The 18,740-nt window shown below is 44.5% G+C and overlaps 1 protein-coding gene across 2 annotated transcripts in view; it reads right to left on the reverse strand.

Annotated features, from left to right (window-relative positions):
• Positions 1 to 6,978, reverse strand: part of SLC25A36 (solute carrier family 25 member 36) — a 40,273-nt gene extending 33,295 nt beyond the window's left edge. Inside the window, exon 1 of one of the 2 annotated variants that reach the window (XM_066620541.1) lies at positions 6,886 to 6,978. In XM_066620541.1, the coding sequence (XP_066476638.1) occupies positions 6,886 to 6,926 (41 nt within the window). In that variant the 5' untranslated portion in view covers positions 6,927 to 6,978. Of the gene's footprint in view, positions 1 to 2,547; positions 2,774 to 6,885 lie in introns of those variants that run through there. The other variant, XM_066620542.1, reaches the window with a different exon arrangement.
• Positions 6,979 to 18,740: the final 11,762 nt, after the last annotated feature.

Here is an 18,740-nt window from a genome sequence, read left to right on the forward strand (position 1 = left end):
AAGAACTCAACCACTTGGCTCAGCCTTACGTCCCAACACAAGCTCTATTCCAGTAGCTCAAGTCCATCGGTCCCAGGCAGATAACCCCTCCACCCACATAAAGTACACATCAAATTTACTCCTTTTCCTTTGAAATCCAAAGAATCTTGTTTCATTAGTGTGCTCCAAATGCTTTCTCTGCCTATAACATTACTTAAACCTGTTGAAACAACTACCTTGAACATGACTTAAGGACTATAATTTTATTGTTCAGGGGCTCACAATAAGAACAAAGTCATTATTTGACAAGCAATGCCAAAATTATATATGTACAGCCTGGTCCTAATAAAGTTGCCTCAAATGAAAACATGCGTTTGACATATGCACACATATATTGTTGCTTAAAGCCCTCAAACCCATGACCCATTTATAACTTGTACTGCAGCACATCATGCCTTGATGGACAACTTAACTGTCAGGGAAGTATGGGGTGGGCCATGTGCACTTGATCTTTTGGTCTCTTCCAGAAGCAACATTTTGTTTGTTTCTCAACATGAGGTTATTAATAAGAATGTTTATATACAATTTTTCAAACCAAACCAGCTATTCAGCACATAAAATTTTAAAAAAATGGTCCCTTGTCCCAAGAGGCATCACTAGTTAAAAAAAAGAAAACACACACCAGCAAACCACCAGTGGAAAGATGCTCTGCTGGGATGATCAGGGCAGTTTCTCTCTCCCACTGCTAAATAGAAGATATTGCTTCAAAGGGTGCCACTTAGTCCAGTTCACAATCAGTTGAAATACAAGTCATAACTGTCAAAGCATTCCTAACTACCACTTTATATCCTAGAGCAGGGGTCTTCAAACTTTTAAGTGCCATGACTCCAATAAATCAAAAAATAATGAAACTAGGGACCCCACCATCATCCTGGCCCCGCTCACAGGACCCCATTTGCTCACTCCCTGTCCCCATCCCTGCCCACTGCCTGCTTCTGTTACACCCTCTGCACTGTTAACTGTAACCAAATATTCTTGTTAGACTGCACAAAAAAGTTACCAGGAAGCCTGGAACTAGTAAAACTATTTTAGAACAACTGCTAAGAACCTGAGCAGGACGGAGACCACAATCTCCTGGTACCTGAAATGGTACACTAGATGCCTCTCCCATTACCTGGTGGTGTTCTAGTCCAATGGTCTTCAACCCATTTCATTCCTGTTAGTTGCCGCAACCACAACTGAGACCTGAGCATTGGGGTCCCGACCCAGAGGTTGAAGAACACTGTTCTAGAGAAACAAAGATGGAACATGCTATACAGCCCCCCCCCCCCAAATAAGTACTGCAGTTTATACTGAAACTATTGGTTATATATTAGGGATGCTTAGCTACTTAAGCATCACTGTTAAAGCAGACACATGATCATAATGTTTACAGTCTAATCTACACACCAAAAAAACTACTACAACAAGTATCCTCTCTTCTGATACTGGGCTATCAACACAGGCCTATCTGCCTCATTCTGAATTCTTCTCCGCAAGCGTACTCTTATATCAGTAACACAGGTGTCACCCACACTTATCCGCTGCTTCCCACATGATATACTGTGCTTGTGTAAATGGACACAAGGAAAGGGAGAAGATATATTTGTGAAGGGGAAAGAGGGGAAGGGGAAGAGAGCCAAAGCTTCTACCTACCCTCCAGCAAAGAGGTGCATACAGGTGTGCTTGTGGTTCACCCTCTCGCATGTCTCCCACAATCATCTGCTTCCCACATGACATACCACGCTTGTGTAAAGGAAGGTGGGGGAAAGGGACAGAGTGTATTTGTGAGAGGAAGAGAGAGAGCGCCCATCTCTCTACTCTCCAGCAAAGAGGTGCACACAGGTATGCTTGTGGTTCACCCTCTCTCAGGTCTCCCACAGTGACCTGCTTCCCACATGATAATACCACACTTGTGTAAATCAAGGCAGGGAATGAGAGAGGATGTGTCTGTGAAGGGGAAAGGGGGGGGGAGAGCGCTAAGGTTTCTACCTGCCCTTCAGCAAAGAGGGTCACACAGGTATGCTTCTGGTTCACCCTCTCTTGTGTCTCCCACCATCATTCCCTTCCCACATGATACACCACACTTGTGTAAATGAAGGCAGAGAAAGGGAGAGGATGCATCTGTGAAGGGGAAAGAGGGTGGGGGGAGAGAGAGCGCCCAGGTTTCTACCCACTCTCCAACAAAGAGGGGCACACAGGTGTGCTTGTGGTTCACCCTCTCATGTCTCCCACAAGCATCTGCTTCCCACGTGATATACCACACTTGTGCAAATGAAGGCAGGGGAAGAGAGAGGATGTACCTGTGAAGGGGAAAGGGGGAGAGAGAGCATGCCAAGGTTTCTACCTGCCCTCCCTCCAGCAGAGGTGCACACAAGTGTGCTTGTGGTTCACCCTCTCTTGTGTCTCCCACCATCATGCGCTCCCCACCTGATCCACCACACTTGTGTAAGTGAAGGCAGGGAAAGAGGCAGGGAAAGGGAGAGAGTGTGCTTGTGAAGGGGAAAGAGAGCCAAGGTTTCTACCTACCCTCCAGCAAAGAGGTGCACACAGGTGTCCTTGCGGTTCATCCTCTCTCATTCTTGTCCTCCCACACAAGCGGGGAAGGGGAGGCGGTGAGGGCCCTCCCCACCACCTCCCTGGATCAGTCCTCGCTTTGCTGGGCAGAGATCACCCCTGGGCTGCCATCAGACCGCTGCTCGAGGCACCCGCCCTGGTGGTGGTGGTGCTCTGTGAGACGAGGAAGCAGAGGGCTCGAGCAGCAGCTGATGCACCAGAACTCCCCTCCTTGCTCAGCTGCAGGAGCGCCCGGCCTCGACAGCCACCCCCTTCCCACTCCTCCCGCAGACGCAACGAGGCCCAATATAAACAGAGGCTGCCATTGGCTCTGCAGGGGACGTGACGTGGCTCGCCCAGGCTTATCAGGCTCCCTGCACATGATCGCCCGCAGCAGGCGGATCCAGCGCATCAGTGGGAGACGGGCAGAGAGATGCGGCTCACGTGTCCCGCGCCTTGAGGCCAGCAAGCCTAGCCACACCTTCCTGGGAGTAAGCCCCCTTGACTGTCACGGGACTTACTTCCGAGTAGGCTGGGGGAAGAGTACGGCAGTGTGGAGCCGAGTCCAGAGGCTGCAACCCTATCCGCACTTTCCTGGGAGTAAGCCCCATTGACTAGAACGGGACTTACTTCTGAGTAGACTCTAGGATTGGGATCTTACAAAGCAAAAAGACGCTCTGGAGAGGGTGGGGAACGGGGGAGGTTGAGAGGCCAAGCCCAGGCATGTAATTCAGAGAGCTTTTCAAAAAATCAAGACGGATCTAAATCCAAGGATCCTAAGGATTCCAAGCTCTAAGGATCTTGTTGTTTTTAAAAGGCTGCATAAAAACTGGAGTACAAGTGAGCCAGCAGTCAATATTTTTGAATATAGCGAACTCGTGCAAGGAAAGCGCCCTACAGGTAGACCACAGCTGCGATACAAGGACATCTGCAAGAGGGATCTGAAGGCCTTAGGGATGGACCTCAACAAGTGGGAAACCCTGGCCTCTGAGCGGCCCGCTTGGAGGCAGGCTGTGCAGCATGGCCTTTCCCAGTTTGAAGAGACACTTGGCCAACAGTCTGAGGCTAAGAGGCAAAGAAGGAAGGCCCATAGCCAGGGAGACAGACCAGGGACAGACTGCACTTGCTCCCGGTGTGGAAGGGATTGTCACTCCCGGATTGGCCTTTTCAGCCACACTAGACGCTGTGCCAGAACCACCTTTCAGAGCGCGATACCATAGTCTTTCGAGACTGAAGGTTGCCAATACAGCACATGCTTGCTTGGACAGGAAGGATCATGGTACTAGATGACAGTGACAGCACATCTGTGACCCATATAGTAGTATGTTGGATTTGTGCTGTCCAAATGAAGGTAAGCAGGCCTAGGCTGAATGAGAAATCACCTGCCAACCCTATGCACCCTTGCCTTGATTTCCATAATGGAAGAAGGGGAGGGGGGTATTTATTTACAGTTTGACATACTGCCTTTTCCTAGGTAACATGACTTGCTATCCAAGATGCATATGTAAAGTAGTAGGAAGTCCCTTTTGACAGAACAGGAAGAAGTTGCAGAAAAGCTCAACCAAAATGTTGAAGGAATTGGATAACTTGATGAAAAAGACAGCAAAAGTGGGGGGGCATGAGATGAGGGTAGGGGGCATGAGAGGAGTACAAATCCCTAACTGGCATTCGTGAGCACATAAAACATGTTTCTTCCTCATAACACAAGAATCTGAGATTACTTAGTGAAATTGATTGGCCCTAGGTCCAGAACAGACCTAGTGAACAGTGTTGGGAGGGCACTGTGGGGGGCAGGGAGTGTGGTGCAATTGGGGTGTGGTGGGGGATAAGGTCCTGGGAGAGGGGCAGAATCCACAGTGGGATCCCCAGTCTCATACTTTATATATTTGGATCTGGGCACAACAAAGGTTGAAGACCACTGAGTTAGAGCATTTTCCTCTGGGTGTACATTTTCAGAATGACACATTTTAGGTTTTCAAATGTGGTGCACATTTTAAGTGTGCATAAAATGGGTGCACATTTTAGGTTTTCAATGGACAGCTGTGCAAGGGAGGCAGGAAGGCATGACTCCCTCAGGCTTTCTGCTCAAAGAAATGCTGTTCTGCTGAATGAATGCTGTTGATCAATCTTTAACGAGGAAACTTTCTTTGCCCTTTGCCTGCGGATCAGGACTGCACAGCCAGGTTGCAGGTGTGCACAGTTTATGTGTGCACAGAGTTGCAAATGATATATATATGTGGGGGGGGGTCAATCCCCACTGGCAGGAGCCAAAGGTGGAGAGAGATAAACTCCTTAATCCTGCAGATAACCAAGTCCTGCCCTGGAGTCCATTTCTCTGCTTCCCTGCACGCACCGCACCGAATCCTTGGAAGGAATCTCCCCCCCTGCATGCAAAGGGGCTCTCTCCCAAGGAGAGAGCCTATCCACACTTCCCTGGGAGTAAGCCCATTGATTAAACAGGACTTACTTCTGAGTAGACATGCCTACGATTGTGCTCTAAGTGTGTTCTATCCACACTTTCCTGGGAGTAAGCTCTATTGACTATATTGGGACTTACTTCTGAGTAGACAGGCATAAGATTGTACTCTAAGGCTGCAGACCCATCCACACTTTCCTGGGAGTAAGCCCCATTGACTGTAATGGGGCTTACTTCTGAGTAGACATAAGAATATAACATATGTTCTTATGTAGTACCATGATCCTTCCTGTTCAAGCAAGCATGTGCTATATTCAAAAATATTGACTGCTGGCTCACTTGTACTCCAGTTTTTATGCAGCCTTTTAAAAACAACAAGATCCTTAGAGCTTGGAATCCTTAGGATCCTTGGATTTAGATCCGTCTTGATTTTTTGAAAAGCTCTCTGAATTACATTTCACTGCCCATGGTGCACATCCTCCCTCATTGTAAAAAGTGACAGTCATAAATGCAGTTCTTCCCTGAACTAGGGTTACTAGATACAAGGGGGGATCAGGGTGACCAGACATCCTTTTTTTTCAGGACATGTCCACTTTTTTAGCCTCATTTCCTGGAAAAGAACTTAAATGTCCTCCTTTTCCCTGTGAGCAGGTTCCTGCAGGCAGTGCATAGCCTTCTTGTAATTAAAAAAATTACATGTGATATAGTTTTAAAGTTAATAAGTAATAATAGTGTTTAAATTAACCACATGAAATCAATATACAAGTGTTTTTAGCTTTTATTTTGTCATGTCCTACATACGAGTATTTCTTGGATGTCCCACGTTTTGGGGTGCCTTTTCTTTTGGCGGTTATGACATCTGGTCACCCTTGGGGGGACAGAGTGCTTATACCTTTTACCATTGTATAGAAGAGGGGATTTGGGCAGGTGCAGCTCAACATGGAAGGGTTGAAAAAGCTGCACCTGCCCAAATTCCCTCTCCTATACACTGGTTAAAGGTAGAGGCACTCTGTCCCTCCTTTGTATCTGGTCACCCTACCTGAATAGCTGTTGCAAACTTCTGCCTTTAAGCCTATTGCCAGTGTCCTCCTAAGTACTCAATGTTTTCTAATAATCTGGAAACTCAATCCTATGCATGTCTACTCATAAGTTCCATAAATCAATGGGGCTTACTCCCAGGAAAGTGTGGGTAGGGCTATACCCTGGGTCACACAAAATCAAATACATAAGTGTGTGTCTCCCCTTCATTGCATACTCATATTATTAACATTAGAATTATTACCACTGCCCCACACAACATGCACTGAGGGTGTGGAAAAAACCCCACTTACTCTCTGCACTGGAGGAGATAATTAACATGCAATAAGTGGAAACTAATCCACGATCGCCTCGTTTGACAGCCTCTTCTTCCAAGACAAGGTCTCCTGTGTCTACTATGAAGTCAGCCCTACGAGTTTAAATGGGCCTCCTTCCCAAGGAAGCATGCCCAGAGCTGTAGCTTCCCTTCTTCCTACCAGGCACCACCCCACCCAGGCACAGCAGCCAGCCATTTCCACGATCGCTTGCAGCAAATCCCAGAAGAGGAAGGGAGGGTTGCTTGAGAATGTCGCCTTGGATGGCTCGCCCGGAAGCCCCTTGCAACAGTTGCAGTGCAACTGAGGCTACAATCCTGTGCACACTTACTACTGAGTAGCCCTGCCTAGGCTTGGGCTGCAAGGCAGGTTCATTCTGTCTCCACCACCCAACTCCAACCCCTGGCAGGCCCAGTGAGAAGCAAGCTGATTGACCCTTCTCTTCCCCCCCCTCACCCCGCATTCCAGTCGCAGGTTCTCCCACTCACACGTTCCCAAAGCACCCACCCGAGGGGTCCACCCTGATCTCTCTTTTGCACCTACCCTCCAGCAAACAGATGCACCAGGGTATCGCTCTGGCTCATTCTCTCTCATTCTCGTCCCCAGCAGACGGGAGACAGGCGGGGGAGGGGAAAAGGGAGGGGAAAAGGGACGATGATGGTGAGTTACTTCCTTTCTACTACGCTTAATGTCGTAGTAGCAGAGCGCGAGTAGCTGCACCGACCGCCACCTACTGTGCAAGGAACTAATCGCAGCTCTGGAATCCAGGCTATGTTCTGGGGGCTGGAGAGAGAACCCACAAGATGCCCTCTTTTGTGCCCATTTTTTTCTTGACACAGAATACTCTTTGGGGAGGGCACAAAAAAAAGTGTGCTATAGAGATTACAAAGATCAAATTAACTTTTTATTAGAGAATGTTTCACAGTTACAAACAAAGAAGAACAGCCGAGTAGAAAATATGAGGTCTTGAAACACGGTCATATACATTGGAAAAATATTGGGGATCACAAGCACAGAGCATTCAAGCATAGTAAGAAACTTCTCTCCAGGTCAGGGCCTCCAAAAGGTATTTTAGTAGGGGTTACAAAGTTTCTTTTGGGCCCCATCCCAAAGAGGGAGGGGATGAAACAGGCCTGGGGAGGGTGGTGACAAGGGTGGGAAGAATAAGGTTGGGGAGGGGCAAAATGTCTACCTGCCCATACAGCTGGCAGCTAGATACAGTAATATAGAAAACTGACCAAACTCCTAAGCCTCTCTAAAATCTTTTAAATGTAGCAAATCATTGCATTTAGGCTCACACTAGAATGGAAATGATCTCCTTTGCACCAAAACATACTTTTGCAGCAGCTATAGTCTCACAGTTGTGTCTCTGTACTCCTATACACTCCTTCAGGGCAAGCGGATCTATACACTAAAGAGCTACTATAGCAGGCCAGTTTCCTCCCAGATTTGACACTGTTAAGGAGTGTCATGTACGCATTCCTTGGCCCAACATATATGGCTTTCAGAGCAGCAGCAGCTATGCACCTGGCATCCCACGCAGCAAGTGAGTCCAGTGAGATAGGAAAATAAGATCCCAAGAAATTTTTGGGGCCTCTTCTGAGTCCAGGGCCCCCTTTTTGACCCTGGGCCCAGGCACAAATTACTCACTTTACCCCACTTCATTGGCCCTGCTCCAGGCTACTTTGCAATGCATGATGATGCTATCTCTGCTGTAAAGCCCACTTCCTGCATGTTCCTTTACGGTAGAGCAGTATATGGGTACCACCAGTGGTACCTAAGGTGTTGTCTGGCAGGGCCTCTGAGAAGAATTTTATCAGGGGGTACAAAGCGGCAGGCAGGCACCAGGCAGGCAGGGCAGAGATTGTTTCTAGGGCAACTGGGAAATTCCAGCCAAAGTTAACCTTTTAATCTCCTTCCTTCTTCTGCAGCCTGGTTCTGGTTCTGCTTGGCAAATGCTTGCAAAACAGGTCTGTGTTTTAAAACACCAGGATGGGACCCTCCTTCCCAGGCTACAATTCAGTGCACCATTACTTCAGAATAACACAAATGGAAAGCAGTGGGTCTACTTCTGAGTAAAAAGGGCTGCAAATATATGCAGCTGCATCTCTCTGCTGTGAATTGAATTGCACACTTCCAGTTATGTGTTATATGCTGTATATAGAGCTTCTGGCTTAATACACCAGACACCTTAAAGGTGGATTTGATTCATGGTTCAACCTTTTTCACTGGCATATCCCTTGGCAGCCCATTTCCATAAATTGTACCCTTCCTATTAGCAATGTTTGTAATTAGTAAGACAAGCCCTCATTTCCTCCATATGAAAGCCCAGACTTCATGTATTCATCACATATTTTCTCTTTTCTTCTGTGTGAAGAACAGAAGACTCTGCCTTTGCACTGTTTTGCACCAGAAGTGTGCTGAGAAATTCTGGGTGATTGAAACTAGCTATTGGTGGGGCTTTCACAGCCAACTAGCTACCTCCCTTCCAGACCATGCATTCTGGAGCACAGTCTGCCTTCCCCCCCCCTTTATTCCATTCTTTTTCAAGTACCCCTAAAGGCCCTGTTGAGTGTCCCTGGGAATACATGAATACCAGGTTGGGAACCACTGGTATGTTGTTTACAGTGCACTTACTCTGATAGTGTTTACAAAAAGGTGGTGAAGACCAGAATTTAAAAAAAGAATAAAAACGTATCTTATGATCTTTTACTGTGTTTTTAATAAATTAGAGACTACAGTTCTTAGGTAACAATTAGTGGTAGGTTATTTTTCAGGATCTGGCCTCGGGTAAAATCAGACAAAACTATAGTCAGACCCCCCCCTAAGTTTAACCCCCGACTTATCCGAGGGTCATAGAAAATTCCATGATTGTTGGCTCAAAACTTGCCCTCGACTTATCTGTGGGGTCAACTTATGGGCGAGTGTCTGCAGTAAATATTAAATATTTGTAATAATAGAACAATAGATCAGGGGCTCTAATGAGCCTTTGTTTGGAACTCATTGGCAAGTGTTCAGTGGTGGGAAAAAGAGTTTTGGGGAGGCGGAGATTTTAAGCAGGAAAATGGTTAAGAACCTCTCCCATCACATTTGTTGCTTTCCAACAATGCTTTTCAGGACTTTAACTTTTTTTAAAGAAAATAGTTGGAGCTTTGTTATTTGCATAGCAAACATATGTACAGTACATACTGCACCCATAAATCTGTCTGTATATTATGTGTAGTCTCTGCTCTAGGAGGAACCTAAAAGACTTCTAGTAACTATTCACCTCAGGTCCCCTCTAACCAATGTATTCAATCATATTTAGAGGTTATGTTAGATATTATGATAATTAAGTTATTTCTCCATGTGAGCACATGCAGCATCCCATTACAGGATTAAAGATAAATCTGACTGTACAAATTGCATTTTCCTCAAATATGCATTGCATATTTGGAAAATTGCATTTTCCTCAAAACCTTAAATGGGTTTTAAGTGCAGCCAGTACTGAACAAAGGAATGCATTGTGCAATGTCATATACTATCATATGATTCTCCTTTTGTTTCCAATGAACTAAAATTAGCACTCATCTGGGCATACTATCTTGTTTCAAGTTAGTACTCCACTTAATTTGAGAAATCATCTTAAACAGGCGTATGTGGATGAAAAATGAACACAGTTTTTGCTTTACTATGCATGTTGAAACTTTCATGGCTGGCTTTCACAAATTGGTTCAAGTTAAAATTATTCATACATATTCACTGAGGGTTTGGCCCATCCATGAGTCCTACTAAAGTGGTTGTCTCAAGCAGCAGGTTGGTGGGGGTGCTCATCCACCTATTTGTCTCTACTGCTCTACAGCCCTTATACTCCCTGGATTACATGGAAACTAATAGAAAGAGAAAATGTAAAAACTAATTAACTGAAGGCCCAATCCTATCCAAATTTCCAGCACCGGTGCAACCACGATGCAGCCCTGAGATAATGGAACAAACATTCCCTTACCTTGAGACCTCCATGACTACCCCCCCCCCAAGCAGTGCATGCCCCATTGGCACTACTGCACGAGCACTGGAAAATTGGATAGGACTGGGCCCTAACTTGTCTCATTGATTTCAATGGTGCTTAGTCATGATTTATTTTTTAAGACACAACCTGATATATATTAGCAAATAAAGTCAAGCATTTCCATTGAACACCTTGACTCTAATAATTAGAGTTACCTCTTGAAACTGAATTGATATTTAGCCTGTGCTGAAGAGTATTTGTAGACTAGCAGTCAGGGGGGAAAAGCCTTACTTCCATTTAGGTATCCAATTTACCAGTATATCTGGGATTGAGTAATTAAAATACAGAAAATTTGTTATATTTAGTCTCCCCACTGTCATCTAATAAAAATTCTCTGCAGCCTGTGTAAATAGACTTTCTTCTCTAAAACCCAGTGTTAAGTTTGAGTATTTTTTCTGTAGCCAGTAACAGTTAATGTCACTCAATATCACCTTCAGCTTTTTGCAGCAATCAAGTCCACATACTATTAAGTTCTTGCTGCTGGAGGGAGAAATACAGGTCACACATTGCTAAAGAATGGAAATTTACTGATTATCCTGATTGGCAACAACTGCAGCCTTCTCACTGCTCTCTTGTTTCAGTCCCTAAAACACAGCAAGGGAACAAAAAGAAACCAGTTTTCACTTTTCTCTCACACACAATCCAATCAATAAAACTACAAAATCTATTAGACTTTTAGGGTACAAATATGCAATCCTCTGCTCCCCACAAAACTCTAAATTAGCAACAACTGGCCCTAATTTTGCAGGAAGTTTCATAATTCTAGTTTTTGGAAGGAAATTATTTTTTCCCCCATGCTGAGTATGCATATTAAATTCAGTGAAAGTGTAGGTTCTAACATGGAATTTCTCATGCAGACTCATCATACAAGCATAAAAGAGAATGCAGCAGTGACTTGATTTTATGGAGTTCCATGTATGCATAAGAATATCTAAGGCAATGGTTCCCAAACTGTGAACCGTGGCTCCCCAGGGAGGTATGGAAACCAGCCAGGGGAGCCACAGAATCCTTGTAAAATACCCAACGACCTATACAGTGTACAGGATTGTAGCCCTAGTGGGGAGCTTTGGCCAATGGCTCAGTAGGTCAAGAGAGCCACCAGTCAAAAAAGTTTGGGAACCACTTATCTAGAGGCTTATTCAGAATAAGGATGTGTTGTGTTAGAAGCTATAAAATACAATGTAGGAAGATTGTTGTAGCCAAATGCCACATCCTGCACACCCACAGCAGCTGTGGGCGGCACCTTGGGGGAAGGGAACTTTCATCCCCTTCCCCTGGGGAAACAGAGTAGCCCCGCAGTGGGGCTATCCTGGCTTACCTAACCACATCTCTTCAAAAACACTCATAAGCTAAGCCTTGCAGACAGTGACTTGACTCTGAGAGAGTTCTCCAAATTTGTGTGCATGAGCCTTAGTCCAAAGGTGCTTGCTCTTATAAAGCATTCTTTTTACCAGGAGTCATTGTCACATAAAACCACGTATTAAAACTGCAGTACCTCACTGGAATATACATTTCCTAGAGTAGCCAGGTGACCATTCAAACTGTGTTGACCTGTATACAGTTTGTATTTGTATAGTAAGGTTGTGACCATCTGAAATGAAAGAACCCTCCCATGTTATGTCTTAAGCCTCTGTCAAGTTTTCAAACAACAACAAAAACAATTGGAATTTATATTAAAGTACACCACACAATTAACTAAATTAACAATCAACTACCGGTAATCCTTACAAAAACTTTGTTTAAATAAGTATTCATGTCATCCCCATATTGCAGCTGAGGAGCTGAAGCTGACAGTAAGTGGTTGTGTAAAACCATAGTAGTGAGTTCCTGGAAGAAGCAAGATTTAAACCCAGGAAGTCCTGATTCTCAGCTCAGTACTCCAGGACTTCATAATTATGGACAGTACCAGCCCATGATCCACACAGCTACCTGATGCAGGTGGCATCATCAGCAGATTGTGAGGGGTCTGGGGGAGGGGTGGACTTTTACCACCACCTCCCTCCAACTGCAGCCAATGCAAGCTTCATTGCCCTGCTTCTTGCTCACTCCAGCAAGAAGCAGATCATTCCCATCTCATGTGCTTCAGTGAAACCTGAAAGTGTTGAACTTCTGGCTTCATTTACAGGGACAGGTAGTGCTGTCAGAAAGTGAAAGTCCCCCACTGCACAAAGACCATAGTAAGAGTTTTGGTTTTTTGTAGTGCCATGTTGGTGGACATGAGACAGCATCAGGTGGTGTTCTGGGTCATGCTGCCCCATATTACGGATTTCATTTCAGAAAAATGGGCACTTGGCAACTTTCCTTAAAGTGATTTCCTTCACAAGTGATTTCTTGGTCTTCAGCTTGTTAACTTTAAATAAAATGATTGTGGTAACAGAAAACTAGAAACCTTGTGTGGACCATGGGAATGAAATAAATGCATATTAGAAGCATTAATTAGTTCCTAGTAAGATCTAATTAAATGTAATTTCATTTCATAGCAGCACTGGCATAGCAGTGCCAATGGGACATGTGCTGCATCCTGCAGTTGGGTGTCACTCACAGAGGCCTCCTCAAAGTATGGGAATGTTTGTTCCCTTACCTCTGAGCTGCATTGCCCGCTTGGAGGCAGGCTGTGCAGCATGGCCTCTTCCAGTTTGAAGAGACACTTGGCCAACAGACTGAGGCAAAGAAGGAAGGCCCATAGCCAGGGAGACAGACCAGGGACAGACTGCACTTGCTCCCAGTGTGGAAGGGATTGTCACTCCCGAATTGGCCTTTTCAGCCACACTAGACGCTGTTCCAGAACCACCATTCAGAGCGCGATACCATAGTCTCTTGAGACTGAAGGTTGCCAACAGGACATTGCCCTTATGTCAATGCTGGAAAGTGGGTTAGATTGTGCCTTAAGTTAGTGAAAGAGGCAGGAGGGGTGGGAGGAGGATGGAATGGGGCAGGGGATGGAAGGATTGGGTCTGGGAAGGGGGTGGGTTTGGTGGCAGCAATCACCACTGAATCCTATCCCCCTTCCTGGAACTGATCCTGTAGCACAGGTCCACATAGAACTGTACCAGCTATTTAGCTAGCCCAAGTCTATAGAACCTTCCCTTGTAAGCGGTAGCAGCTTACCCCTGGATAAGGGAATAATTACTCTCTTACTCAGAGGAGATCTCCTCAGTTACTGTCCCACCATAAAATGCAGCAGTAACCATTTTGGCACTGCTGTATGGGTGGGGTGAGGATAGGATTGGGCTGTATTTTATGGAGTGTCACAGAGGTTGTATATTCAGTACCCTATTCTTATATAGAAAGGGGGAAAGATTTGGTACAGAGTGGCTAGATAATGGTAAGGATTGTAAGTGATTTAAGGGAATGGAGGACTTTTGGAGAGTAAAGAGGTTGATAAGGTAACAGGCATTAATGTGGAATTGATAACAAGTGCCTGTAGGAGGGAAGAAGAGTATTTAAGTTAATGAGGGTGGGCAGAGGAAGGCAGTCATTCTGTTGTAACTAGCCTCATAGTTAGGAGCCTTGCTGTGAATGAGAAGATAGTACAGTAAGAGGGGAAGTTTAGATATACAGGTTGAGCCTCATTATTGTGGGTTCCATTCCAAGCGCTCATGTGGATGGCAAAAAAAAGCACTATAGCAAATCAATTTAAAAACCAAAGATTCTTTGCTCTGGTGATTTAAAAACAGCCTTGATGACATTTGTGATGTAAGATAAGAGTCATTATCAAGACAATCCATCAATCAGTCCTCCTCCAAGAGCTTACAAAGAGCTGAGAGCTTACACTCAGCCCCTCCCTTCACCAATGCAAAGGGATCACCTTTCCTTCACGTGCTCAGGGGGAAGGGAGGGGAGAGAGAATGATTGATGGATTGTCAGCCAGCTGCCCCTCTCTCTCATTAAGGAGACTATTGTTAAAGGACTGTTCAGTTTTTAAAACTGATTTTAAAGGGATGCATTTTCCCCTTCTCCAGGGATCAGCACATTCCTTCTCATTTGCAATGGCCATTTATGTTCAGTCAAATTCATGTATAAAGAGGCTGGATCTGTATAGATGTTTCTTGGCTGCCTTGATGTATTATGCATTGAAAAACCTCTTGTATCAGCCTTGTGAAAAGGTAGAGAGACTGTTGTAAGATACTCTGTGAGTTCATTTGATTAATAAAAACTCCTTAAGCTTATGAGCCTGCATTAGTGACCTGTGTGGACATGTGAGGTGAATTGTCTCAGAGAACTGGATGTAGGTTTAGTAGTTCACTTGTGGAGAAAGCAAGCTAACCCCAAGTTTGCCCTAAGTAGAAGCCAACAAAGCTAAGTACTGATTTGTGGACCTGGAGGCAAGTGCAAACACTGTGTTATGGAGGCTGCATGTTCTGTTAGCAAAATACTGATTTTTCCATGTAGATGTCTCTGTTCGTGTGATCTTCTGGTATGCAATACAAATGTCCTACAGAGGGAGGCAAGCCTTGCATTTGAGAAGATTCTTCTTGCTTACTCAAGTTTAGGATGCTGGACAGAGGGGATGCAAGCAAAAGAGGACACTTTGGGGATTTTGATTACAGTACCAATGTAGGAAGATATTTGTTATCTTATGAATGAAAGCCAGGCAACAATGAAAGGATTATACTGTATATTCAGATTTGATGGCTTAGCTTCCAGCTCAACAAACACGTTTCCAGTGCCCATAGTACACCCAAATCATGGAAACTAGCAGGCTTGGGTGTAGCTAGCCTGTTCTTAAATCCGTCTTTCAAAATGTTTCCTGATCATTGTACTCGTATACTTCTATTTATTCGTTCTAAAGCACTGGCAGGGTTCATTGGAGGTCAGCATTCCTAATATTAATAAATCCCATTTCTGCCCAGCGCACAGGTGTACATGTTTGATCACTGTTGTGTGTATGCAACATTGCACAGAAATGGTTTAACAGAATTAGAGTATTTGCCACCCAGATCAGGATCAGCCAGGTGGGTACCCAGATGTGTAGTCCAAGGCATGCAAATGATCAGAATTGAGAGGAAGCGACTGCTTCTGTTGGCCCCATGGATGGACCACCTCTGTCTCCCTACTCCTCAGGCTTACAGTATTGCTGAATGTAAGACACCAGAAGGCTTAATCCAGGGGTCTTAATCTGTAAATGTGAGGAGAGCAAGGCAAAGTGACAGCTCAACTTCCAGGCCATAACTGGCTCAGATCACCTTTTTCAACCACTAATTTGGTTTTGGCTCTTCATTCGTTTCTGCAAATGGTTTTGCAGATTTATTGATTTGGGGTGAGATTTTTTTGGCATGAAAAGGGTAGGAGAAAATATTGCCTCATAACACTCCCTCATGACTGTTCAGGGACTTTAAAATGCCACTTGCAGTTTAAACCCACCTGTTAAAGATAAATTTAAACCATTTCACTTTGGCCTTCAGGCACCCAGAAGGATAGAAAATGTGAAAATTAACAGTTCACCAGGTAATCTATACAGAAGTTTGTAAGAGGGGAGGGGGACTTGAGGAAATATTGTTTGTGCATAGGAGACAAGAACACCTATTAATTTTCAAAATGGTTTATTGTTGCATGCAAATTACTGTTGGATGTATTGATTTTATATGTATTGTAAAACATTTTTATGGGAACAGTTAAAGTAATTTATTGAGTAAACAGTTTTATGGGAAAAGGGTCAATATATAACAAGGGAAGGTCTTGTACATGACACAAAGTAATTGATTGTGTGCATAAGTAGCACATTGGGTCAAGAACATATCCTGTGATTCTCAAAGTTAAGGACAATTTTACTGAGAAGGTTGGAAAAATATTTCCAGATGCCCTCTTCATTCCAGTTCATAGACATGTTTTCACTGGAGAGCAAGACTGAGGGTTGCCTCACAGCTATTTCAACACAGTTGGGAAGCATGTGCAAGTTCAGCTGAATCTAAGTGCTTCATTAGCAAATGGTAATCAAATATTATATAATTGTATAAAGCAATGAACCATAATTTGAATGATCTTCCTAGTGAGATGCTGAGTAGGTATTTGACTCAGATTCATCTGAGGTTCTTCAGAGAGGTTTTTCTTTCAGGCAAGACTCCTAGTCACAAATGAAATACTATACCTTATTTTGCATTTTATATAAAAATGCAATAACTTGTAAAGCTAAAGTAAAAAAAAACAAACCACACAGATTCAGAAGCCAAAAACAGAGCAGTCCTCCATCCTGAAAAAGTCTGGGGGAGGGGACACTGGAAATAAGTGAGTCTCACAGCCTTTTTGGATGGTCTTGTTGGAGGAGCTGGTCCTTCCCCTCCACAGGAAGTAATTCTAGAATCAGACCTCTGACATCCTAGATAATTTAACCTTGCCAATAGGGATAAATGAAGAAGGGCCTGATCAGAAGATTTTAGGTCAATAACTATATAAACCCCTGTAGATATATTGACAGGCATCCTCAAATCCACTTGGAAGTTCACCAGGAAAGAATGCACCCCTCATTCTTTGAAGAGGACACTCAAACACCACACAGGTGACCTCCACAGATTGCATGTTCACTCTCATTTTTTCAGAAAGTAAGGAACAGTAAGTGTCTTTCCAAGCAACAGGGCAGATTCTCCCCCAATGTTTCCTACCTTTCTCCATAAACCAGCATGTAGCAGAGGAGACCCACCACCACCACCACTTAAGCTCTCTGAACCTGACAGAAATCTCACTGGATTTCTTGTCTCACTGGGAGACAAGAGGAGGGAGGTTGATGGTGACCACAAATAATGGGTGTCTTGTAGGCTAAGCCTGCGTTAATAGACCCCTTCAGGTTCAATCAATGGAGACTGCATGAAGTTCTCCATTCCCCAACAGCAATTGTCCCTGCTGTCTAGTATTCCCCAGTTTTGTTCTTAAACTTCCAGGAGATTAAAAATGAGCTTGCTGTATGAGTGGGTATCGATACAGCCATTTCAGAGAACATGTATAAAAGCAATATTGTGCATGTACGCACCCACCCATGCATGTGACATGCACACACATACAGTCTTGTGTACATTATAAAGGGGCTAATCTGTATCATGCACAGTAGGTTTTAACAATCATTCTTATTATTTGTGTGTTTAAATGTCATCCTGTATACAACTGGGTTTACAGTTTAATAGCTGTATTAAACAGCTGTGTCACCAGCTCAAGCAAGATGTAAAAATCCTGAGCCAACATGTGAAATAAGGGCTTTTAAGCAGCCATGATGTGGAAAAATCTGACATCACAGAACCAGGTTTCTTTCTGACTCACACAGCAGGAGTTGCGTAACTGTGTTGCTAACATTAGCACTGTTGAACTGTGGGATTATTAAACCACACACACACACACACACACAGAGCCAACTGGTTTCCAGCTTTACATAAACTCTAATCCCTGTCAGAGCAGGGCCTCTTCAGATTGTAAGCAAGCATAACTCATTTCAAATAAGTGGTGGATGGGGGTGGGTTGCCTTACATTTGAGACCTCCAGTAAAAGGAAGAGAGCACTAACACAGTAAGAAAAGTAACCCACAATATTTCATTCCAAATAATATGATCCATCATCATCATCATCATCATTCAGGCTTGATCCTGAATTGCCAGATGCAGGGGAAGGCACAGGATGGACGTTGTGTCTGTTGTCTAGTGTGTTCCCTGAAGCATTTGGTGGGCCACTGTGAGATACAGGAAGCTGGACTAGATGGGCCTTTGACCTGATCCAGCAGGGCTGTTCTTATTTTCTTATGATCCATTGCCTCCTGTCAGGCGTGCAGCTGAGGGAAGTGGCATCTCTCTCCCATCCCACCCACATTGTTTCATACCATATTAGACAGTTCCTTACAAGTACCTTTATCTTTGACCAGTTCATTAATTGAATATCGTTGTAAGAGACAATTCCATGGTCTGATGTAGTAGGGACACAAAGTCATCTTTGTTTTGCTTTCATTTGTGTTCATCTGCTTCAATACTGGCACTAGAGGACTCTGGGGAGGATTTCTACATTGGGCTCCATGGCATCCACTGTTCACCTTTGGATGTGCATTGGGCACTGCCACTCATGGGCCTTCAGTCAATACCTGACCTGGCCAATCTTAATGCCACCCCTGATCTGCCTGACAGGAGCAGTCAACATCTCCAAAAAGACTGCATAGGGCCAGGCCCTTGTGCCTGAGGTGCCATGCCAAATGGCACCCATCCCCTATCTGGTGATGCACCAGTTTCTGCTCCTTTCACTCCCTGGGGATGCCCTAGACCACCACTCCCCTCTCCTCCACACACTTTCTCTTCCACTCTGACCCCCTCTTCTCTTTCTAATTAAATATCAATCTGCTGATAACAGCATATTGTTACCAGCATAACTCTGCCCCTTTCCT

This window comes from Tiliqua scincoides, chromosome 3 (genome assembly GCF_035046505.1).
Source record: "Tiliqua scincoides isolate rTilSci1 chromosome 3, rTilSci1.hap2, whole genome shotgun sequence".
Taxonomy (NCBI): Eukaryota; Metazoa; Chordata; class Lepidosauria; order Squamata; family Scincidae; genus Tiliqua; species Tiliqua scincoides.